Source organism: Panthera tigris, chromosome A2 (genome assembly GCF_018350195.1).
Source record: "Panthera tigris isolate Pti1 chromosome A2, P.tigris_Pti1_mat1.1, whole genome shotgun sequence".
In the NCBI taxonomy this organism is placed as follows: Eukaryota; Metazoa; Chordata; class Mammalia; order Carnivora; family Felidae; genus Panthera; species Panthera tigris.
The window spans coordinates 160,932,666-160,956,991 of NC_056661.1; the positions used below are offsets into that span (position 1 = coordinate 160,932,666).

Consider the following 24,326-nt stretch of genomic DNA (forward strand, 5'->3'; position numbering starts at 1 on the left):
TCTTGTCCTTACCTCCAAGAGGCCCAAGTCCGGGGAGGACGTGTATGTGTATGCAGATGACAGCAGAGACGATGGGGACTCCCCCATCCCAAGCGTGTAGGATGGAAGTAGATAGCTTCCAAGTTTCATACGGGTTTATGAGGGTAGGGAGCCACTGAAAAACCTGTGTGGTAAATGGCAAATTATCTTTCAGAGACTGGAAGCATTGTCTCAAGAATGCCTCACTTCCACTATCTCTCTTTATGGGACCCCAGGGCTTCAAGGGAAGGGGAACCATGCTTTTTTGGTGGGGGGGGGGGGGAGGGCAGGAAAGTAGGTCAATGTCTGGAGATGATGGGCAGGGAGCAGGAGACAGGTCCTCAGGCATCTAGGGTTTTTACTTGCGGGTTGGGGAAAAGCATGTGGGAGAGGGGATCTGACCAGGGCTCCTGACTTTGAAAAACCATCACCTTTATTTATTAAACATTTTTTAAATGTTTATTTGTGTTTGAGAGAGAGAGAGGGCGCACAAGTGGAGAAGGGGCAGAGAGAGGGAGATCCAGAATCTGAAGTAGGCTCCAGGCTCCGAGCCATCAGCACACAGCCTGACTTGGGGCTCGAACTCACCAACCGCAAGATCATGACCTGAGCCAAAGTCAGACACTTAACCGACTGAGCCACCCAAGTGCCCCGAAAAAGGGAGAGCCACAGAAGTTGCCTTGAGAGGGCTGGTAAAGCTGTGACAGAGCTGGGTCCGTGGGTCCTTTCTGGGTCCCTTGGGGGACCAGGTGGTTCCCAAATCCTTGCTCAGCATGGCGCACTGCTGACAGCAGTCTTGAAGGAGGAAATGCTCAGGCTGGAGGGGCCATAGTTCTGCAGACAGGAGCTATGCTTCTGTTCCGAGGTGTCCGGTTTTATTTTCCTCCTTTTTCTTCTACAGTTGCAAAAGTACTCAATTATCTTGTCAAAATTTAATAATACAGACATATTTTTTAAATGTGGAAGTCTTCCATTCCCCCCTGCTCCCCATTCTGTCTTTTCTCTTTTTTTCCTTTATTTTTTTTTTAATTAAAAAAAAATTTTTTTTTCAACGTTTTTTATTTATTTTTGGGACAGAGAGAGACAGAGCATGAACGGGGGAGGGGCAGAGAGAGAGGGAGACACAGAATCGGAAACAGGCTCCAGGCTCCGAGCCATCAGCCCAGAGCCCGACGCGGGGCTCGAACTCACGGACCGCGAGATCGTGACCTGGCTGAAGTCAGACGCTTAACCGACTGCGCCACCCAGGCGCCCCTTTTTTTCCTTTTTAAAAAAATGTTTATTTTTGAGAGAGAGAGAGCGAGCTTATGGGTGCATGCAAATGGGGGAGGGGCAGACTGGGGGACAGAGGATCAGAAGCAGGCTTTGTGCTGATAGCAGAGAGCCTGGTGTAGGGCTCGAACTCACAAACCTCAAGATCCAGACCTGAGCCGAAGTCGGAGGCTTAACCAACTGAGCCACCCAGGTGCTCCGTCTGTCTCTTTTTTCTTAATGCAAATAGGATCCCAGATGGGCTTCATTCTTTTGGTCCTTGAAATACTCTTGGTCGTGAAATGTCAAGCTGGAGGAAGTCTTGCACTCTTTAGAGGAGGAACCATGTCCAGCGAGAAGTGGTCTTCTCATTCATAACCAGTGGCAGATCTGGGAACTAGCATACTGGAATTACACAAGCCTTTGTTAAACCTTCAGTAGGCAATCAAGAAAATGAAGAGACGAATGGGATTCTGTAAAAGGTTGATGGCCGAGTGGCTTCTGTATAGGGTTTTATGCTTTATAAATGCTTCCATAGACAATTGAACAATTTGGGTCCTGCAAAAATCCAGGAAGGTAAGTATCTAACTAGGAAATTATTAACTCCTTTACAGTCAAGTCAAAGTCCAGCGACAGAAAAGTATCTTTTGTAAAAACTGCACAGAAGTTAGTGGCAAAATTGACAGAATCTCAGTCCAACAGTATCTATTGTTAGGCGGCCAAACAATAGCTGGGGCCGTGGCAAATGCTTAGTAGGCAGCTTTAGAGTAATTAGAATGAGGTCCACCCGCTTAACGGTAGATTTGTAGGAAGTCTCGGAGAGAGAGCGGCCAGCTTATCTTGTTAACAACCTCGTGTCTTAAAGGCAGTTTCTAGGCAGCTCCAGAGAGCATCCTGCCGGTGGGAGTTGACCTAGCTGGCTTGAGGCAGTACTGTCAGGAATCTCACTGGTATAAAGGAACCTTGGCTTCCAATTAGTGTGGGTAGAAATGAAAATTCTCTTTCCTGAAGATCCCCAGGAACAGAAGATCCTCCTTGGTCGTCTGGACCCTGCCTCTAAAAATCAGCAGTGGCACTCGACCTAAGAACGTGACCTCTTCAGACCGCTGTTTCTTGACGGGAAAGCGAGGGGGTTGGATTTAATGATGTCTCCGGCTCTCGCAGAGACCCCAGGATCGTCCATCACGCGCCCACGACGTGCCTGGGACCGCGCGGGGTGCGGAGGGCGATTTCTCTCGGGTCGCGCGAGACAAGTACTGCTTCTCACCCTAAGACTTGGTGTACCATAGTGCCAAGTGCCACCACCATGTCACACGCACACTCGAGTGGGAGCGTCAGAGTGGGGTTTGTACGTCTCGTTCCCCCGGATCCCGGCACCAAGAGCGGTGCGGGCGCGTCCCTGAGTCGGACGGATAGTTGCGGAACGACCGGATCGATCTGAGAACGCGTCCGCGGGGCTGGAGCCGGAGGGAGAACACGGCGAGGGGAGCACCAGGGTGCCGCGGCGCCGCCGGGTCATCAGCACCCGGGCTCGTCCCCGTTGCCTTCCCTTCCGAGCCCTGGACTCGAGTCCGGAGCCGGCGGCCAAAGCGTTAACGCTGCGCGGGGCCCCGGGAGGCCCCGCGGGCACCGAGGTCAGCCCGCCCACGCGGGCTATTGGCTCAGGAGAACAAAGGGGCCGCCCCGCGGGCTTCTCCGATAGGGCGGAGCTGGTCATCTGAGCCGCTCAGCCAATCAGGCGGGGGGACGGCCCTGGGGATGGCCAGGCCCATTAACCAATCAAGAGCAGGTGCCCGCCCCGCCTGTCCCGGGACTGGCGGGGCCGGGGAGCCCAGTGCCCAAGTCGCCCCGGGGTGGCAGTTCCCGTTAACCTTAACCACAAAGTCAAGGTATTTATTCCCGTCTCCTCCCTCCGAGTCCCTCCGAATCCGGGCGGGAGGGGCGTGTGGAGGGACGGACCGTGTTGTGGGGCCAGCGCCCGGCCCGCTCCTCCCGCGCTGCCACCACCCAGCCTCGGGCTGGAGGCGGCCTCGGGGGTCTCGGGTCCCCTGAGCCCCTGACGCCGCGGCCCCGAACTTTCCCCACCCCCACACAGCCCCTGGGGAAAGGGGCCCGGGTCGTGCGTGGGAGGGGCTGCAGGCCGGGGCAGAGAGCAGGAGGGGGGTGCCGTGAGAGCGGGAGGGACAGGGTGGTGAGCGGGGGACTGATCCCTAGTCCCTCCGGGCGCGTTCTGCCCAGGCGCTGCCCGGATGCTTGGGAGCTGTGTCAGCTGTGCGAAAGACCGAGCTTCTGGAGGGCAGGAACCCCAGTGCTCGCCGCAGAGTGACACAGAGTAGGTGCTTAATAAATGAGTAAATGAGTGGGCATAAACACTGGGAGTGCGAACAATAAGAGGGAAGCACCACAGAGTGCGTGCGTGTGTGTGTGTGTGTGTGTGTGTGTGTGTGCGTGTGTGTGTTGGGGAGCCTCCATTCCAGGAAAATGGGCACCGGAGTCAAGACCTCAGTGGGGATGGGGGTAGGAGCTGGGGGCTTCTTCCCCTGTAAAGGTGGAGGATGGATACAGAGATGCTGCCTCCTCCAGTCCTCTGGGTGGGAGGGAGACTGGAGTGTGTCCTGGTCAGCCAGACCTGGGGTTGGGTGTGGTCAGAGCCCAAGAGCTTGAGGCTGCCTGATGTCCAGCCTCCACTAATTAGCTGTTCTTTTTGGGTCCTTGTTCATCTGTAAAATGAACAGATTAGAGGGTAGAGTCTCCTTTCAACTCTAAAGTTCCATGATTCAGTGCTTCTAATCTGTTTTGGACTTAAATTTCTGTATTGTAAATGTTTCTTTATTAGAATTTTCATTCATGGTTTACAACACTTGGGACCTTGGGCTGGATGTTGGGGAGAGAGAAATACTCCATGATGAGATCTTTATAGTCTTGTTGTGGAGACAGACGAATTATTATTATGCTTTTTAATGTTTATTTATTTTGAGAGAGAGAGCAGGGGAGGGGGAGAGAGAGAGGGAGAATTAATCCCAAGCGGGAGCCTGACTCAGGGCTAGAACCCATGAAGTGTGAGATCATGACCTGAGCTGAAACCAAGAGTCGGTTGCTTAACTGACTGAGCCACCCCGTTGCCCCCAGACGAATTATTATTCCATGTACATGATATTGGGTTGGGCAGGTGCACAGGTCAAACAGAAGGGCCCCTAACTGAGGGTGGCATACCCTGAAAGGCTTCTAAGTCCATGTGATCCCTGATCTAGGCTGGGCAGAGAAGTGCTGGGCAAGAGTGTTCCAAGACTGGTCATGGGCGAGCCAAGATGCTACAAGGTCAGGGAGTCACATGTTGGGACAATAGGGAGCTGGGAGGCAGTGAGGAGAGGTGAGCAGAGGCCAGGCTCTAAATGGTGTTGCCACGACATTTTTAGCTGAACCTGCAAGTGGTGGGGACCCACTGGAATATTTTAAGCAAAGTAGTAACCTGTCCTCACTGTAATTTTAGGTAAAGTTTTTGAGTTCTGGGTGCTGAATGGATTGGAGGGGCAAGAGAAGCTATAAAACTATAAAGCTACAGTCTTTGGGCAAGAAAAGGGAGGCCTGACTGAGGTGGGGCAGTAGGATCTTGCAGGCACCAAAAATAGCATTAGTACAACTTAGTGACCGATGCATTGGGACAGTTGCACCTTGTGGTAGTGACAAGTGGCTGTGGTGTTGGGAGGCCTGATGAAGACCCGTTGTCCCCGCTGGAGAGACAAGGGCTACCCGGGACAAGGTGCAGAACTTCATGGAGGTGGTCTGACCCATGCACTTGCCTCCTAGTGAGGGTTAAGCTGAGGAATCCAAGATTTCCTAGCGCAGGGGTGGCTGGGAGGGAAGAGTGTGGTTGGGGTGTGCAGAAGGAGACCTTAGGTCTAACTCTTTGAGGCAAGGGATGTCACCTCAGGGCTTTGCTTTCTTCATCTGACAAGTGGGGTGGCACTCCTTGCCCTTTCCAAGCTCTTTTGAATGAAGCAGGGCGTGCGGAAAGGTGTTTATAAATGGAATCGTGGCATCTGTTCAAAGTGTTGTTAGCAGTCAGTTTCATCCCTTGCCTTCAGATCGGGTGACGGGGGTCCCCAGGCTCTAGCAGTCTCCTGAGTCTTGGACTTGGGGCTGAAGGATCTCCTCTAAAGGGAGATGGGTGAACAGAGACGGGCTGTGAATGCCACAGGTGAGGGACAGGCACGGGGGCAGGGAGGTGGGGGTGGGGCAGTCCCTGCAAAGGTGCCAATGTTGGGCAGGTGAGGGCAGAGGTCCTGGAAGGAGGGCCCTCTGACACTGGCCTGGGGTGAAATCCTGGACCTTGGGGAGGTGGACAGGCATGAGAGGATAAGGCAGCTGCCTGGGCTGTCTATGGACCTGGTTCCCTGGGAATGCTGCCGGAAGGAACCTGAAGCCACTAAACGGGGCTGTTCTTACCAGGCAACCCTCAGGTGCAGTTCTTACAATGTGGAAGGCAGGGAGGGGGTGAAGGCAATGCAGTGACCTAAAAATAATTTGTCTTGCACTTTGTGAATGTTCTTCAGAGTCCTTTCACACTGTTTTTCCTCCTTGCTTGATTCAACAGTTCTATACACAGGAACAGGTGTTCTTGTTTTCCAGATAACCATTTAATAATTTCTGTGGCATCGTGGCCCGCCCTTTCCCCTTGCTCCCCACCTCTGACCCCTCTTCTAGGACTGAGGACCCTGTGTTTGGGAGACTGAGGTCTGAAGATGCTGGAGTAGAAGCAGGAGAAGGGGCGGGGGTTGGAAGAAGGTGCGTGGGACACCCACACCGCACCCGGGGCTGAGTGAGATCTGAGGAAGACGGAGTGGAGGCCCAGGAGGGGCTGGGGAGTCCTGTGGGAGTCACAGAAGGATGTTGAGCATGCTAACGTGGGGGTGTGGATGGAGGTGGGCCTCCAGGTGGTGGAGGAGACACCTCCCTGGTCTGAGGGACCTCTGGGCCTGCTTGTCTGTCTATGGGCCCTAAGGCCATGTAAGGTAGGAAGCAGGTGTCCTGGGGCCCTGAGAGCCGTTGGGCTGTGTTTCTGATAAGATTTTACATCCACTGTTTTGTGTGTCCTCCTTGGTCATAAACTCTGGATGAGAGGAAGGTGGGAGGTCTGGTGTCCAGGGGCCTGAAACCTGGAGAGAGCTGACTATCCAGAGGCCAGCTGGGACACAACCCCAGGGTGCGGGCCTTGTACAGGAGTGGCATTTGTAGGACTGGCCTTGGGGGAGGGCCCAGTGGCTTTGGAACAGGTCCCGGGAGACAGGCTCCACCGACACCCTGCCCACAACAGAGCTGAAGCTTTGAGCCTCAAACCAGCAGAAGCATCCAGGGCTTCTAGTCCAGTCCTCCTACCTGGCTCTCAGCAACCCCAGCTCCCAGCCCTGCCTTCCTTACCACTGCCCACAGGGCCATCTCCGCCCCTACCCTGTTAGGCACCCGCACCCGCCCACAGGAGCCTCTCCTCCCCCAGGGCCGCTGAGGGTCCAGTGACCTGCCATACATGGAGCTGTGCGCGGCCTTGAGGTAGTCCCGACAGTAAAATCCGGGCACACCCTCTTCCTCCCGCCAGGCCGGCTCACGCTGGTGAGCAGGGTTGGGGGTGACTGAGTGGGCGTCGGAGGCCTCTGAAGATTCTGAAGCAGCTGGAGGAGTAAAGGTTTAGGAAGAGTGAGCGGCAGTGGCCCTTTTGGAGAGGGCTGAGGGAGTGGGGAGTGGGTTGTTCTCAGTCCCTGGGAATGGAAGAGAGAGAGAGAGAGAGAGACCGCTGGTGTGTAGGCTTCGGGAAGCTTATGTAGTGTTCCTGCAGCTTTGTCTCATTCGGTGCTCGAGACAAACCTGGGGAGCAGGCCTGTCAGTCACCTTCACCTTAGGAACCTGAGGCCGAGAGGCAAAGTGGCTTACCAAGGACAGGTGGTTTAGGACTCAGGGCCCTGATCCCCAGTCTGGGCGTGACATGGGCCCCATGTGAGAGACCGGGTCCTGAGAAGAGGGGCAGGCTTTGGGAGCAGACCCGGCCGAGGGGCCAGCCCTGGGGGGCTCAGGGCCGCAGGGGAAGGGTTTGCTGCTTCCTCTTGGGCTAGACCCCCCTGTAGGACTGGCCCTGGGAGGGGGCTTTTGCTGCTCTGGGCTTGCTGAGCAGACCCCAGTGCTCCCATCTGTGGCTTCCTGGGTGGATCCGACTTCTCCCCAGCCAGCGACAGCCTGGCTGACCTCATCCCGTCCCTTCCCCCAGCGCAGGTGACCTAACAGGTGGTGGTCCCCCATCATGCTACCGTCTCCCTGAGATCCCTTTCTCAAGCAGTGGGCGGTTGGGAGGATCGTGAACGTGCGAGGATACTCGTGTCCTGCAAAGATCCACATTTCCGCTTTCACGAGCACGCCGTGCCCTGCTTATGTGGTTCGCCCTGGCGCACGCTGGTCTCTGTGGGTCTGCAGGTGTATCTCTGGGTTTCTAAACACCTCAGTTTCATCGTACTCTGCATATAGTTTTGCAACTGTTATCTCAGGGATGAGAGTCTCCGTATTGTATTTGTGCCTCTTTGGACTTTTGTTTACACAGCTGTGTTAGATGTTAGATACGGTGGTTTCTGGATGTGTTTGTGTGTACATTTAGTGTTTATATCAGCTTCTTCTCGGATGCCTGTGATTGCCGTATGGTAGATGAAAACATCCACTGATATTGACTGAAATTGGATTCCCAGGCAAAAAACATCATCAACTTGTCCTGAGATCGTGGTCATTAGTGACCAAGGACTGGGGCCAGAGGAGCCCTCTCTGCACTCCTTCATTTGTTTTCTCCATTCACTCAATCATTCATTCATTCATTCATTCATTCAGTATACAGGCATACCTCGGAGACATTACGTTCATTCCCAGACCACTGCAGTAATGCAAATACTGGGATAAAGTGGATCAAGTGAATTTTTTGGTTTCTCAGTGCATACCAAAGTTATGTTCACACTATATAGTAGTCTGTTACCTGTGCAGTAGCATTATATATATGTTATGTCTAAAACAACAATGTACACGCCTTAATTAAAAAATAACTTCATTGCTAAAAAATGCTAACCATCACCTGAGCTTTCAGCAGGTTGTACCACTGATCACAGATTGCCATAAAAAAATACAACAATAATGGAAACGCTTGAGATATTGTAAGAATTACCGAAATGTGACGCAGAGACACAAAGTGAGCAAATATTGTTGCAAAACGTTGTGCCAATAGACTTGTTCAGTGCAGATTGGCCGCAAACCTTCGGTTTGGAAAAAAAAAAACAAAAAAAATGCAGTATCAGTGAAGTGTTAGAAAACGGCGTAATGAAATGAGGTGTGCCTATAAGTCGAGCATATCAGGGACTGGGCAGGGCAAGCCCAGAGCTTACAGTCCAGTGCAGTGCCATCCAGCAGAGCTTTGTGAACACGGGGATGTCCTCCGCTGTCCATACGGTAGCCCGAGCGCCATGAGGCCTTGGAGCACTTGAAATGTGGCCAGTGTGATTGAAAAACTGAATTTAAACTTGAATTTATGTAAATCTGAATAACCACATGTGGGTACAGAAGCCAGACTCCTGAAAACGAGGGATTGGAAGTTTAAGGTTTGGTTAAGTCCTGCACTTTCTCCCAGGAGGCAGCGTGGTCCAGGGGAAAGAACTCTGGCTGGGGCAGGCTGACCCCAGTTGGGTTCTGGCTCTGGTACTTAACTAACTGTGTGACCTTGAGCAAATGACTTAACTTCTCGGAGCCGTGGCTCCTGAGCCGAAATTGGTTGTGAGGGCTGAAATGGGCGACGCCGGCTAAGTGCTCAGTAGGTAGTGGCTGTCTTCCTGGCCGTAGTGGAGTCTTGGCTGACCACCCGTTCTTTCCACAGCCAGATCAATGTCAAGATCTCAGGGAAGTCCCGCACTCCCCTCAATAAACGAGGTTAGGAGAGGCAGAACCTCCGTTCCCAGGGGACATTCTGAGAGCATCTGCCCAGAGTGGGGGCTGGCTGGAGCCTGTGCCCGCTGGGCCACCCCCTTGCAAATGCTGTCCTGAGCCACAGTCTGGAGTCCCGTTCCCTGGGCATGTGACCTGTGTGAGCCAGCACGGTGGGTCAGGGCAAGGAGATGAGAAGTGGTGCCTGCCCACAGGGAAACAGGACCCGAGGAAATAAAGCTGGGAGCGGGCCAGGCGGATGAGAGCATGTGGAGGCCAGGGTGGGAGGCTGGGCGGGTGGGCCATCCACTGCGGAGCGGGTGGGATCAGGCCAGCTGAGGGGTGGGAAAGATGGGGTTAATGGAAGCGGAGGATTCGGGAAGCATGGCAGTCTTGCTGGTGTGGCAGAGGGGGTCGGCTTGATGAGGAGGGGGCACTTTGGGAAGAGCGGTTTCCGGGGGGGCGGGGATTATTGGGGGAGCAGTGGTGGGTGGTGAGGAGCTGGGTGTGGCCCTGGGGGGAGCTCATGGCTGAGAAGGGCCTGGGAGCTGGGCCTTCGGCCAGGGTTTGGGGAGATGCCACCCCCTCCAAGCCTCCGCTCCTGGCACGTGGCCAATCCCCACGCCACCAGTGACAAAGGACACGGGAGGTGCCATCCAGTTCTTCCTGCCTGAGGCCTGATCTGTGAAGAAGGCTGTGTTTGGCTGCTGGAAAAAGCTCCAGGGGCTGAGGTTGGGAGCATGCGGGGAGACGTGGCCATGTCCCTGCGCTGCCCCTCGCATCTGTGGCCTTTCTCTTCACCCCAGCTGCTGTCCGCTCCCCTCCCTGCCCCCACGTTTCTGCTGAGAGCAAAGCCCCTTTGTTACCGTCCCCTGCCCCCAAACCTCACCACCTGCTGCAGGGCACAATCCCCGCTTTGTGTGGTCTGGCCTTGTCATGCAGCTGCCCCCCCCTCCAACCCTGGAGGCCTCTCTTTGGGGGGCTGTCATCCCAACTGCAGTCTGACCCAGTGTGGGGAGGGCCGGGCCCAGAGCCAGGTGCTGGGAAGGGGGAGGTGACCAGGGGTTTGTCCCGAGATCCACAGAACTTGCTGAGCAGGGAGGGGGGAGGCCCTTGGAGACTGGGGTGAGGGCCCTGCACGACAGGCTGAGCAGCCTTCAGGGACTCAGTGTGGGCACCCCTCAGTGTGGGGGTGGCGGGTCAGCCTCGTTTCCTTCTGTTTTCTGGGCAGGCTGCACTCCAGGCCAGGTCAGGTGAGCCGTATGTCAGGGAGGGTGGGGGAGTGGCGGGTAGGAAGGGGCGTGCAGAGCAGTATAGCAGGGCGGAGGCAGAAAGGGCACAGCTCAGGGTGGCCTGGCAGACAGACCTGCAGAGACGTGGCCACACGCGGAGACTTTCCACCTTTTGGCCTCCTCAGGGTTTTACCTGCAGGACACCTGTTGGCCCGTTTTCCAGACACATCCCACCTGAGCACCCAGTTGGAGATGGGCCCTCAATACCTGGGGGCCTGCCCCCCGTTGCTGTCCTCTGTGTCTCCCCTGTCCCCTGTCTCCTCGGGTCCCCTTCCCTCTGATCCCACTCTGCTGACTCGGACCACACCCTGAGCCCTAGTGTGGCTGGGGCAGAAAGAAGTACCCTGGGACACGGGAGGGGCTGCTCTGTGGCTCGCTGTGAATTATCTACCAAGAATTGAAGCCTTTCTGCCACCTGAGGTGATTTTTAGGTCCTAATATTCCTTGGAAGACAGAATGGATCAAGGAGCACTGATCTAATCGGGCTCAAGGGTGTTGTGTATGGCTTTTGTGAATGAAGCCGGGCCCTAAGCTCTGTCCTCACCTTGAATTGTGGCCCCGGGGGCTCTGGCCCCTCTGAGTTTTCCCCGAACTGAGGTGTCAGCCCTCTGAATTTCTTTAGGGGGCCATTGTATCTCCAGCGGGTGAGAGGCTTCCCCAAGGCTGGCACACACAGGAACCCCGGAGGGAAGAGGGGGCGTGAGGGCAGGTGCCTCAGCATCCATCAGGGTCCTCCCGGCGGGCCTTCTCCTCCCGTCTTTGACGCCCGCTTTTTCTCTGCACCACCAGCATGTTTTAGTGTCTGTAGGAAACCACAGTAGGAGCGCACGGCAGACCCCTGTTGGGGAAATAGAATTAAAAACAAAATCTCCTGCCAAGTCAGAAAAGCTCCCACAAAAGGAGGAAAGAAAGAGAACAGTTTTTTTTTTTCCGATTGAATAAGCATTAAACCAGAAAAAGCTGCACATCACAGGCAATCTGCTAAGAGATCAGGAAAACAGAAAGAGATCTCACCCTGTTACACAGCCCAGCAGGTGCGTGCGTGCACGTGTGTGCACACACACGTTCAAGATAAAGTGTAACTAGTCTTCGGGCAAGAGCACTTCCTCGATGGTACCATTTGTCACCCGTAGTTCATCCTGAATTTACTTGGTGATTGGGGTAGCCACCTGTGTTTGCTAATTGCCTTCATGCAAGGGAAAAATACACGGCTCCTATCTTTATGGCAGGAGGTGGGTTTGCAACTTGGAGCCAGGCGACCGCAGAAGTCAGGCTCCCATCCTCCCTCCTGTGGGCAGCGGGACCCAGGGTCACCATCTCCCGTGATGTTTAGGTATCAGAGAGGTGGCTCTCAGGGCCTTGGGAAAGAGGCCTGGGCTGCAGAGCTGGCAAGAGGCTCGTGGTAGCTTTTAAAAAGATTTGCGTGCATCTCTAAGGGGCAGAGAAAAACTCAGAATGACAACTGTTCTCAAGTAAATGCTGTAAAAGAAAAGGGAGGGGCCTCTTTCCCTTTTTGCCCCAGGGAAAATTATTTACCTATTTAAAAAAGTTTTTAAAAAAAAATTTTTTTTTTAACGTTTATTTATTTTTGAGACAGAGAGAGACAGAGCATGAACAGGGGAGGGGCAGAGAGAGAGGGAGACACAGAATCGGAAGCAGGCTCCAGGCTCTGAGCCATCAGCCCAGAGCCCGACGCGGGGCTCAAACTCATGGACCGCGAGATTGTGACCTGAGCTGAAGTCGCACGCTCAACCGACTGAGCCACCCAGGCGCCCCAAAAAAGTTTTTTTTTTTTTTTAACGTGTATTCATTTTTGAGAGACAGAGAGACAGAGCATGAGTGGGGGAGGGGCAGAGAGAGACACACACACACACAGAATCTGAAAAAGGCTCCAGGCTCCGAGCTGTCAGCACAGAGCCCGATGCGGGGCTCAAACCCACGAACCGTGAGATCGTGATCTGAGAGGGTCAGACGCTTAACTGACTGAGCCACCCAGGTGCCCCGATTTACCTATTTTTTAAATTCATTTTTGCCCTTTGCCCCTGCCCCCACCTCTCTGGGCAGGGCCCAGGTTCCCAGCCTGGGTCCCTGTCCGGGAGTGGCTGTTGGAAGGGGACCTGGGAGAGGGGAGGGGGACGCTTTTGGGATGGGGCTTCTCGAGGGCCCAGGTGAAGAGCAGGACACGGCTTTTCGTGAGGTGGCCGAGCCGCAGGAAGGAAGTTCTGACTGTGACCTGGAGAAGCGCAGGCACATACATACCACGTCAGGTGGCGGAAAGTCACGGAGGAACGTGAAGTGGCGTTAGGGCTGTGACTTTGTACACGGTAGCCTGGGGAGACCACTCTGAAGACATTTAGGCAGAGACCTGAAAGGCGGCACGGGGCTCCAGGGTAGAGCCTCCCGGGCAGACGGGCAGCATGTGAGGTGTAAAGCCTGGGGCCCCCCAGCAGAGTGACCTGTCCCTGACAGTGAGCCGGTCAGGATGTGTCCAAAGCCTTGAGCATTAAAGAAAGAAAAGGCGGGGGAGGGGCGCCTGGTTGGCTCAGCCCGTTGAGCCTCCGACTCTTGATTTAGGCTCAGGTCACGATCTCACGGTTTGTGAGTTTGAGCCCCAAGTCGGGCTCCGTGCTGACAGCGTGGAGCCTGCTTGGGATTCTCTCTTGCCCTGTCTCTCTCTCTCTCTCTCTCTCTCTCTGATTCTCCCCTACTGGCGCGCGTGCGCGCTCTCTCTCTCTCTCTCTCTCTCTCTCAAAATAAATAAACTTAAAGGAAAAGAGATGAGCCCCAGATTGGTGAACTCTAACCAGCACCCCGTATGGCCTGTGTGTGATTTCAGGTGGAATAGGGGTGGAAGGGGGCAGCAGAGGGGCCGGTGATTTGGGAGGACCAATTCTGCCTTCCAGGGTGTCTTCACGGCCACTCAGGAAGGTCTCTGGACTCAGCTGAGTTTCCTGGGGTGGTGTCTGTCACACCCTCCCCTGCCGGTATTGAGCCCGTGGGCGTGACGCTCCGGTCTGGGAGTCAGAAGACATGGGGCCTCGCCGGCGCCACTGTTCAGCCACGCCTGTGACTCGTGTCATGTCAGTGGCCCTCCCTGGCCTCAGTTTCCTCCTCATAAAATGAGAATAATTCCTGCCTAGCAGGTAAGTGTGCAGCTTATAAAAGCCCTGCGCTTTCAACTGAGGTCATGGACAGAGGAGCTCTTAATGAAGAGGGAACATGTTCTGTGAGGTGGCAGGAGGGCAGGGGGCCCCATTCGGTCCTTGTCCTGATGGCCAGCTGTCCTTCCTTTGCCCCCTTCTCCCCCACAGACGGCAGAGCGGGTGCCCCGGAGGCCTCCGCGGATGGAGGGTGGCCTGGCTGGTGCGAGCACAGGTAAGGGAGCACAGGGAGGGGTGGGAGCCAACAGCGGCCTCCTTTTCCAGGTCGTCCCCCCTGCCCTGCCGCTGAGCGCGTGGTGCTGCCCTCCCTGTAGAACTGCATGGCGGGACCAGGATGTGGAAGGTCATGTCAAAGAATGGAAAGAAGGGGCGTCTGGGTGGCTCGGTCGGTTAAGTGTCCGACTTCAGCTCGGGTCACCATCTCCTGGTTTGTGAGTTCAAGCCCCGCATCCAGCTGTCTGCTTGTAGCCTGCTTCAGATCCTCTGTTCCTCCCCTCTCTGCCTCTCTCTCTGAAAAATAAATAAACATTAAAAAAAAAAAATGGAAAGAAGACAGACTATGGAGCTAATACAATGACAAAGTCCGCTGTGACTCACCAGGCAAGGGGACGTGTGCACACCCGCGTAGGAAGCCATGCCCGAGGGTGAGCGAGGTGCTTGCTAAGTGTGGCACAGGGAGTGCGCGGCGGGCGTGCGGATCTAACTCTGAAAACCAGCACTCCGGGTGGGACGATCCCTGTTGGTTTTCCATCACCAAGTGCAGTTTGGTCCATTAAGGCTTCCTGGGGTCACTCAGAGTTCACGGTCCGATGGGAGGAAATAGGCCATCAGTTTTGGTGTCTCTCAAGCAGGTGCTCCTGTGAGTGGAAAGTCCTGTGCTTTCAGCGGAAGACTCCCCGCCCCCCGCCCCCCCCCCCCCCCGCCCCAGAATCCCCAGCCTCCTCGCAGGCCCTGGGGAGAGTATAGCCACCCTTTTGCAGAATGGCTCTGGTCCTGGGAGGAGGGTAGGGCCCATTCCTAGGAATGCTGCCCCTAGGCTCAGTGACTCAGTTTCCTTTACCTCCCCTCCCCTCCAGAGCCCCAACCCTCCCAGGATAAACGTCGCGATGAACCTAAGATGGGGACAGAAATCAGCCGGTAGGGTACTACAGGAAGGAAGCCTCCAGCTCCAAGGGGCTGGTATGATGCATGGACACCACACATTCTGGGGCTGGGTCCTGACACAGACTTCGGTGAGCATTGCCACCCACCGCTGCCCTGTCACTTTGAAGGCTGAGTCCTCAGGGTGTGTGTGTGTGTGTGTGTGTGTGTGTGTGTGTGTGTGTGTGTGTGTGAGCGATGCTGACATTACCATAATTATAGGAAAACCAAGGACATGATTCCAAACATTTTAGCAGAAGGAACCTTTCCCCGGGTAAACTCGTAAGGAGAATCCTAATTCAGGCATGAGAGGTAGGGTCTGCCAGGGCCCTCTCCCCAACCTGTGGCAGCTTCTGGGGTACCCTGGGGTCTTAGGAAAGAGGCGGAAGAACACTGGCTTTGACCCCTGAGGACAGAGGCACCAGGGGACTGGGGGGCGTCTTGGGCTGCAGCCACATCCTTGCGGCTCTGGGCCTTCCACAGGCTTCCGCTGCCTGCTGGCCAGGCTTAGGGAGGACTCTTCCTGGCTGGCCAAAGTTTCCAGATAATTAAGAGCTTACTTTTTTTTGTTTTTGTTTTGAACTAGAGACAGCAGGCAGAGGAGGAGGAGGAGGAGGAGAGAGAGAGAGAGAAAGGGAGAGAGAATCTCCACTAACCATGGAGCCCGATGCAGGTCTCGACCTCACGACAGTGAGATTGTGACATGAGCCCAAATCGAGAGTTGGATGCTCAACCGACTGGGCCACCCCTGTGCCCCAAGAGCTTACCTCTTTTAAGCACCTTTTAAGTTCTATTTATTTTATCGTGGTGAAATATACGTAACGTGAAAGTCACCATTTTCACTATTTTTAAGCGTACAGTGGGTGCAGTGGTATTAAGTCCATTCACAATGTTGTGCGAGCATCTCCCACCGTCCGTCTCCAGAACATTTTCATCACCCCAGAAACTCTGGGGAGTAAGAGCTCCCCATAGAGCACCTTTTTATTTTATCTGAACTGCTTAGAATTAAAAAAAAATTAACCTCTTTATGATAACTGAGGAGCAGAACCTTTGTTTTAGGGATCCTTCCACAGGTAGAGGCCAAGGCCTGTCTTCCTTACATTAATACCTGAGCCCCGAGGGAGAAGTCCCAGTGCATGCACTTCACGGGGTCGACACATGCACAACCCGGGCACTTGTGTCTTCCTTGGGCCCCGCAGCCGTGGCCAGGAACGTTCTCTGGGCTCTCAGACCGGGGTCTTCTTTTTGGCTGGAGAGGGTGAACCTTCCCAGCCATCAGGCACCATGATGAACGTCAAGGTCAGGTTTAATGAGAGTAAGGCAGTGGCTTTTGTGGGGCTCTGGGGCATTAATTGGGACCCTGTCACGTGAGTATATTTTGGATTCACTACCCACCCAATTTGGACCCCTAGCCGCCCCGTAAAATACTTCAGCCGCCCAACACTTCAGTGCATCTAAGGAAACCCTCTTATAATCAAGTGAACTCCTTACAATTGGGTATTCACTTCCTGCCAATGTGCGATTGAAGCCACCACTTTCATTTTCAAATTATGATTTTTCACAACTGAGCACCTGCGGAGGCCTCACAAGGTCATTTTGCCAGGAGGAAAACTGGCCCCTCACAGGTACTTTCTGTGACTCCCACGTTCATCCCCACGGTCACCATATCCTCTTTCGAGTCCTTGTGACGGGCAGCAAGGCTGTGGAGCAGGGCGGAACTCTCTGGCCCGAGAACCAAAGGCTGCCAGATTCGAGGGGAGGTTTTCTTTTTATTTCTTAAAATGTTTTAAAGGTTTGAAAATTATATTGAGTATCCTCATAAAAATTCAAACAGTGCAGAGGAGTGCCTGGGTGGCCCAGTCGGTTGAGCATCTGACTCTTGGTTTCAGCTCAGGTCATGATCTCACCATTGGTGGCATGGAGCCCTGTGTCTGGCTCTGTGCTGACCTTGCAGAGCCTGCTTGGAATTGTCTCTCTGTCTGTCTGTCTCCGACCCTCGCCTGCTGGTGCACATGTGCTCTCTCTCTCTGTCTCTCTCCCTCAAAATAAATGAATAAACAAAAAAAAAAATCGAGCAATGCAGGAAAAGCAAGGGTCCCCTTTGACCTCTTCTGTCTAGCCTTTATATTGTCCACATTGTCTACAGGGTGACCACTGTCGTGAATCATCCTGGACTGTGCATATGTACGTCCATAGTTTTATTTTTCATAAATTGGGTCAGACGATACCATTTTGCGATCTGTGTTTTTTGTTTTTTCCTTAAAGTGTTTCAGAAATCTTTATGCCACCCTATACTGCTCTTTTGTATTCTTTTATTTTTTTTTTTTTATTCTTTCAAAGTTTATGTATTTATTTTAAGAGAGAGAGAGAGAGCACGCACCAGCAGGGGAGGGGCAGAGAGACAGGGAGAGAGAATCCCACGCAGGCTCCGGGCTGGCAGCACAGAGCCTAACGGGGGACTTGAACTCAAGAACCCTGAGATCATGACCTAAGGTGAAGTCAAGACCCTGACCTTTAACTGACTGAGCCCCCCTGGGCGCCCCTGCCTTTGTATTCTTTTAAATTGCTGCATACTATTCCATACTGTGAAGGGAGTGATAATTTTGTTTCAGTATTATTGATGGGGAATCGTACTGGTTACGAATAGCGCTGCAGTGAATATTTTCAGACATTCCTCTGTCCGCTCACACGGAAGCATTCATTAGGACGAACACCCAGAGTAGAAACTGTTGGGTGGAGGAAGTGGAAGGTCAGATACATTTATAATTGTAATAAGCGTTGCCCAATTGTTCTCCAAAAGGTCTGAATCAGTTCATGCCCCCGGCACACCCACGCGTGCACTTGTCCTGTGCGGTTTGCCTGTGCGATCCACATCTCGGTGCAAGTTTCTGTGTGGACAGAGGTTTTCACCTCCTTTGGGTGTAGACCTGGGGGAGCGGTTGCTGTACCGTGTGGTGAGCGTAGGTCTCCTTCTGCCAAACTGTCTTCCAAAGTGGCTGCACCATTCTGCATTGCCTCCCGCAGCGGGTGACAGTTCCCGCGGCTCCACATCCTGGCCCGCATTCGGTGTTGGCGGTGTTCTGGATTTGGGCCGTTCGAATAGGTATGCAGGGGTAGTATTTTAGCTTTCAGTGGTGCAGAAGCCAGATTCTTCCTGGCTCATTTTATTGTCTCCTGGATGATTTATGCACATCAGAAATTTTGTAATTTGCTTCACCAGGATGACACCGAATTTAAACATGTTTTGGAGTGAAGAGCTTCCTTCCTCTTCGTCTAGGAGTATGATGTTTCTGTCCTTTTCGTTACCTTTTCTTTATCCCTCCAATAACGTTTAATAGTTTCCTTTATATAAGGGTTGTTTTAAGTTTATTTTTTTGAGAGAATGTGTGTGCGTGCGCAAGCGGGGTAGGGGCAGAGAGAGATGGGAGAGAGAGAACCCCAAGCAGGCGGCTTCCCAAGAGAGTCGTCAGTGCAGAACCCAACGTGGGGCTCGAACTCACGAACCATGAGATCATGACCTGAGCCGAAATCAAGACTTGGACGCTTAACCGACTGAGCCGCCCAGGCGCCCCTCCTTTATATAAGCTTTGCATGTGTATCAGGTATATTCCCAGTTATTTCATAGCTTTTATTGCCGTTTTTAAAAAGGAATTTTTGTATGTTTTTGTATCTGGCAATCTTGCTGACCCTGTTATTTCTAATATTTTGTCAGATTCTTTTGCACCTCCTAGGTGAATAATTATCAGCCAATGACGCTTTTCCTTTCCAATATTTATATATGTTTTTCTTTTTCCCCTTATGCTTTGGCTAGTTCCGCAAGGACAATGTTGAAGAGTGGCAGTGACGGTGAGCATCACCTTGTTCGTCACTTGAATGGGTTTCTGATGTCTTGCCTTTAGTTATAACATTTGCTGCAGCCTCCAGTGCAGCTTCTTTGTCAACCTAAGGAAGTTTCCTCATATTCCTAGTTTGCTAAGAGCCTCCTCCCTCCAGCCCTTCTTCCTTCTCTCCCTCCAGAAATGATGTTGAATTTTGTCATAGGACATTTTTTACGTATTGAGATTGTAGAAAGTTCTTCACATTTAAAATGTCAATGTCATGAACTATGTTGAACCGTCTTTGCTTTCCTGGGGAAGATCCCAGCTCAACTTGCTTTGCTAGTATTTTTGCTTGTTTGTTTTTGGTGTCTACTTTCAAATGCTAAACCTATAGTTTCCTGCCTGCTCTGCCCTCGTCTTATAGACACTGGACCATGCTAGCCTGGGGGCTCCCTCCCCTTCCTAGTCACTGTCACAGTTTATGCATGCTGCGGATAAACCTTCCCTGGAAGTTTTAGTAGAACCTGTTTTTATAATTAAGAGGACTGTTACCCATTTTCGAGTTAGAACGTTAGCTGTCCTTTTTGTATCTTTTAGCATTTTCTTTTTTTTTTTAGTTCCTCTTGAGTTAGTTTTGTTAATTGATATCGTCTCACAAAATCATCCTTTTTATATAGATTTTTCAAACTGATACAACATTTATGCATTAGGATTTTTAGACTCCTTTTTATATCTCTATGTTCCCTTTATCCTATAATCTCTGCTTTTATCTTTATTAATCCCTTCTTCCTACTTCCTTGGGTTTACTTTATTGTTTTTTTTTTTTATATTGGAACTTATTTAGAGTTTCTCTTTTTTTTGTTCACAATTGTTTTATTTCATCTACTTTTTTTTTTTTCAGTTTATTTATTTTAGAGAGAGAGAAAGAGAGAGACAGGGGCAGAGAGAGAGGGGGACAAGGATCTGAAGCCAGCTCTGTGCTGACAGCAGAGAGCCCGATGTGGGGCTCGAACTCACGAACTGAGAGATCATGACCTGAGCGAAAGTTGGACGCTTCACCAACTGAGCCACCCAGGCGCCCCAATTCCACCTGCTTTTTATTGAATGTAAACTTTTTGTTGAGGTATAACACAGAACAAGGCACAGATCACAAGTTCTATAAATTCTTAGAAAGTGAACATGTTCATGAAGCCAGCTCCCAGATTGACAAAGAGAACGTTGCCAGGACACCGGAAGGCCCCTCAGGCCCCCTTCCAGTCACAACACTGTCCATAGGCGGGCCGTTACCCTGACTTCTAACTCACTGATTAGTTTTGCCAGCTCTTGAATTCCATCTAAGTGGAATCACACAGTCTGTATTTAGTGTCTGTAGCAGACCTTTTCCATCACGGCTTATGTCCACGAGCAGGGAAACACACACCCTGTAGACCTGAGCTCATGGCGCTGCGTGGGGAGTAAAGCAGCCTGGGTTTAGTCAGGATGGTGCAGCACCTATTCTGGGTGCTTAGACCTTTCTGGCCTACTTTCTTGTTCTTGTTCTGTTGGAGACAGGGTGAAGTTCCCGAACAGCCAAGGTCCAAGAAGGTGAGGAGCTCAGGCACCGGGGCGGCTGCCTTGGAGAGCCTGGCAGTGGAGTGGAGCTTAGGCCCCCCAAACACTGAGGGGCCGGGCGTGCGCTCACTTTGCAAGCTCCCGGCACATGGATCCTCTTAGAAAAAGAATGAGATGCCGGTGGCTGGGTCGGTTGAGGGTCCGACTCTTGATTTCAGCTCGGGTCATGATCTCATGGTTCGTGAGACTGAGCCCCACACTGGGCTCTGGGCTGACAGCCACAGTGCGGAGCCTGCCTGGGATTCTCTCTCTCCCCCTCTCACTGCCCCTCCCCTGTTTGCACTCTCTCTGTCTCTGTCTTTCTCAAAATAAAAATAAACATTAAAAAAAAAAAAAAAGAATGAGATGCTTTGGAAGCTTGTCCGTTTTCTGCTTGGTGGGAGGGGTCATTGGCTTGGTTTCTTTAACCTTCCCTGCATCTCAGGGCCTCAGGGCAGAGAAGGCGGGGCATCAGCCTCTCTTCCTTTCTTGTCCTTTTCTTCTTTGCCCTTCCCGGCACCCCGACCTGCCTTTATCTTACTGCCTTTCTACCGTCCCTGCTCTCTTCTTTATACCCCCTTACTTCCTCCTAAAAGCTGCCTTCTGCACTCCTCCTTCCTGCCCCGTTGCCTTTGCTCTGCCTTCCTGGCACTTCTTTCCTTCCACCCCACGAGCAGTGAGTGACCCTCCGCATCCACTCTCTCTCTGTCCCCGGCAGGAGATGGGCCGGTGATGAAGATCAAGCAAGAGAAGCCCGAGTGGCTGCTGCAGACGCTGATGCCGCAGGCCGTGCTCTCCGAGAAGGATAAGGAAAACATTTTCCAGCAGCATCGGGGCCTCCCGCCATGCCAGACCGTGGGGAAGCCTCGGGCCCTGGGGGGACAGGAGGAGCCTGGGGGTCCAAGATGGGCCCCTCCCCCTGAGCAGGCCGGGGGGCTGGCGGGCCGGGCTCTCTCTGCCGGCGAGGGTCACTTCGTGTGCCTGGACTGCGGGAAGAGGTTCAGCTGGTGGTCGTCCCTGAAGATCCACCAGCGCACCCACACCGGGGAGAAGCCGTACCTGTGCGGCAAGTGCGGCAAGAGCTTCAGCCAGAAGCCCAACCTGGCGCGCCACCAGCGCCACCACACGGGCGAGCGGCCCTTCTGCTGCCCCGAGTGCGCGAGGCGCTTTAGCCAGAAGCAGCACCTGCTCAAGCACCAGAAGACCCACGCGCGGCCCGCCACCCACTCGTGCCCCGAGTGCGCGCGCTGCTTCCGCCACCAGGTGGGCCTCCGCATCCACCAGCGCGCGCACGCCCGGGACCGCCTGGGCGCCCGCGCGGGGCTGCAGGAGTTGCTGCGGGACGCCGCCGCCGCCCGCAGGGGCTGTCGCCTGCGGCCCGGGCCGCCGCGGGGCCGCCCCGAGTGGGCCTGGCTGGGGCTCTGCCAGGGCTGGTGGCGCCAGGCGGGGGCCCGGGCCGCAGTCGCCGCCGCGGGGCCGGGCGAGCAGCGCCAGTTCATCTGCAACGAGTGCGGCAAGAGCTTCACGTGGTGGTCGTCCCTGAACATCCACCAGCGCATCCACACGGGCGAGCGGCCCTACCCGTGCCCCGAGTGCGGCCGCCGCTTCAGCCAGAAGCCCAACCTGACGCGGCACCTGCGCAACCACACCGGCGAGCGGCCGCACCCCTGCCTGCACTGCGGCCGCAGCTTCCGCCAGAAGCAGCACCTGCTCAAGCACCAGCGCACGCACCTGCCCGGCGCCCAGGCGGCGCGCTGCCCCAGCCGCGGCCAGAGCCGCCCCAGCCGCGCGGCCCTGCGCGCCCACCAGCGCGCGCACGCCGCCCCCGCCGCCGCGCCGCCGCGCCCCGGGCCCGCCGTGCGCAGCGAGCCGCAGGCCGAGGCGCCCCCGGGGCTGACGGCGCCGCCGCGCGGCCCCCAGGCGGCCCGGGGCCCGGGCGGCGCGCCGTGGGGCCGGGCGCGGGCGGGCCTGGCCGGGCCGGGCGAGCCCCGCCAGTTCATCTGCAACGAGTGCGGCAAGAGCTTCTCGTGGTGGTCGGCGCTCACCATCCACCAGCGCATCCACACGGGCGAGCGGCCCTACCCGTGCCCGGAGTGCGGCCGCCGCTTCAGCCAGAAGCCCAACCTGACGCGGCACCGGCGCAACCACACGGGCGAGCGGCCCTACCTGTGCGCCGCGTGCGGCCGCGGCTTCAGCCAGAAGCAGCACCTGCTCAAGCACCAGCGCGTGCACCGGGGGGCCCTGGCGCCCACCCCCAGCGCCAAGGACCAGGCGCTTTAGTGCGCCTCGGACCCAAGCGGACTCGTGGGGGCGGGAGGGGATGTCTGTGGGGGTGCGCGTGGCCAGGAATGGTGGCTTCTACGACCCCGGGGGGTAAACCCCCGTCAAAAGGCGATTTCCTCCAGGCTCCGAAAGCTAGAGAACAGAATTCCAGTAGCATCCCAAAGGGGACAGGTAGAGGTCCCAGTGTGGGCTCAGGGAGGACGTAAGAGGAAGCATTGCTCACTCAGGAGCCCGGATGTGTCCGTCTGTCCCTCGGAGGTGGGAGGGAGGTGGGGAATGGCCCAGGGCTGGACTGATTGTCCCCTGCAGGCTGCCGGATGGCCAGAGGCCAGTCTAGTGCGGGGAGTTTTAACAGACGCGCAGGTATAGCAAGGACAGAAGCCAAGCAGTAGCGGCTGAGGAGGGTCAAGCACAGTCCCAATGTCAAGGGCAGTGCCTGGCACTTAATGGCCATTCAGTGCATATGTTTGGAAGGACTGAATGGTTCTGCGGTCCTTCTCAACCCTGAGCGCCCCAAAGCCCAGGGTGCTGCCACAGCGGGCTGGACGTTGGGACTGGTATGGGTGTGGTGGCCAGACTGGCACCAGAGGGGTGGGTGGCAGCTGAGGTTCAGTAGCTTGGGGAGGGGCCCACAGCAGGAAAAGAAGCCCTCGTGTGGCGCTCCCAGTGGCCGTCACTGACTTGGATCCTTCTCAATGTCAGTGTTGCAGAAGAGAAAAAAATGAAGGATGGACGGTCTCACGTGGTCTCACTGTCCTTTGTAAGCTGCCCTTTTGGAACTCTAGGTCTGTGTGTGCTCTGAGGCATCCATTTGCCCCCAGGACCGGGACAGGGAGCTCGACCTTGAGCGTAGCAGCTCCCCATGCCTGGTTCTGGCTGGGGGTGGGGGGCAGTACCCTCCTACCCTCTCCAAGCCATTTGGTATCTTCCCACATGCCCTCCTCTACTTCTGGTCCCCAGAGGTCCCTTCCAAAACCAGGATGCGGGGCTCCAGGCTGGGCCTCTGGAGGGGAGGGTGGGTGTTGGGGCACTAGGGGTGGAGAGCTGGGAGGTGGGAGGAAAAAGAGGGGACCCTAGCATTCTGTAGGAGGACGGACTGTGCCTGCCTGTGTCCCAGGGGCCCGCCGGTTTCTCTGAACTCGAGGAAGTGCCACCTGTTTTCCAGGAGCTGCCGGATTTAGCTCGGCTTCTGGCCACCACGTTCTCAGGTTCTATTGAATCCCCTCACCTGGCAGGAGCTCTGATTATTGTAGCATCATGGGAAGACCTGTGGAGGCGACGGGGTTTACTTGGGTTAATGGGGGCACCAGTAACGGTCAGCGCTCAGCCGAGCTGCCCAACTGGTCCAGGTCTTCCATTGCGAACGCTGCTGTGTGGAATCTCCCACTGGGCGAGCTGGGCCCAGTTGTTGGCACGGATGTGAGAGTTGGGCTCTCAGCCCAGCAGGGTTCTTCTAGGCGCTAGGTGCTGCCCTACCTCCCTTGTAATGCCTGCCCCCTCCTGCAATTCCTGTCCCAGGCTGCCCTGCTCAGGGAGGCCAAGGGCCCGGGATCTCAGCAACACCTACTTGAAACACGGGGAAAGTTCGGGAGTCATCTGCTTCTTCCACTTTGCCACTCAGCAAATCCTGAGGCCAACTCCAGCAAAGCCCACCTCCTCCAGGAAGGCGTCCCGGAGTACCATTCCTGCATTAGAAGGCTGCTGTCGGGAAGGACAGCAGCCTGTGAGACCCTGGAGCCCTGTCAAATCAGGTGCCTGAGGGGCAGTGCAGGCAGACGGTGAAGGCCTCAGTCAGATGGGAGTTTCTGTACAATAGAACGGGCCGTTGTCCACAA

At 54.7% G+C, this 24,326-nt stretch overlaps 1 protein-coding gene across 1 annotated transcript; it reads left to right on the forward strand.

Annotated features, from left to right (window-relative positions):
* The first annotated feature begins 3,082 nt into the window (after window positions 1-3,082).
* Window positions 3,083-23,472, forward strand: ZNF775 (zinc finger protein 775). Its single transcript, XM_042975072.1, has 3 exons — window positions 3,083-3,158; window positions 13,811-13,874; window positions 20,927-23,472. Exons 2-3 carry the CDS (start codon window positions 13,844-13,846, stop codon window positions 22,486-22,488), a joined length of 1,593 nt encoding a protein of 530 aa, XP_042831006.1. The 5' UTR covers window positions 3,083-3,158; window positions 13,811-13,843; the 3' UTR covers window positions 22,489-23,472.
* Window positions 23,473-24,326: the final 854 nt, after the last annotated feature.

Excerpts from the sequence above, each read along its gene's own strand:
- ZNF775 (XM_042975072.1), top strand. The coding sequence starts at position 13,844 with ATGGAGGGTGGCCTGGCTGGTGCGAGCACAG. Across the intron at positions 13,875-20,926 it reads CCTGGCTGGTGCGAGCACAG|GAGATGGGCCGGTGATGAAG; the intron begins GTAAGGGAGCAC and ends TGTCCCCGGCAG.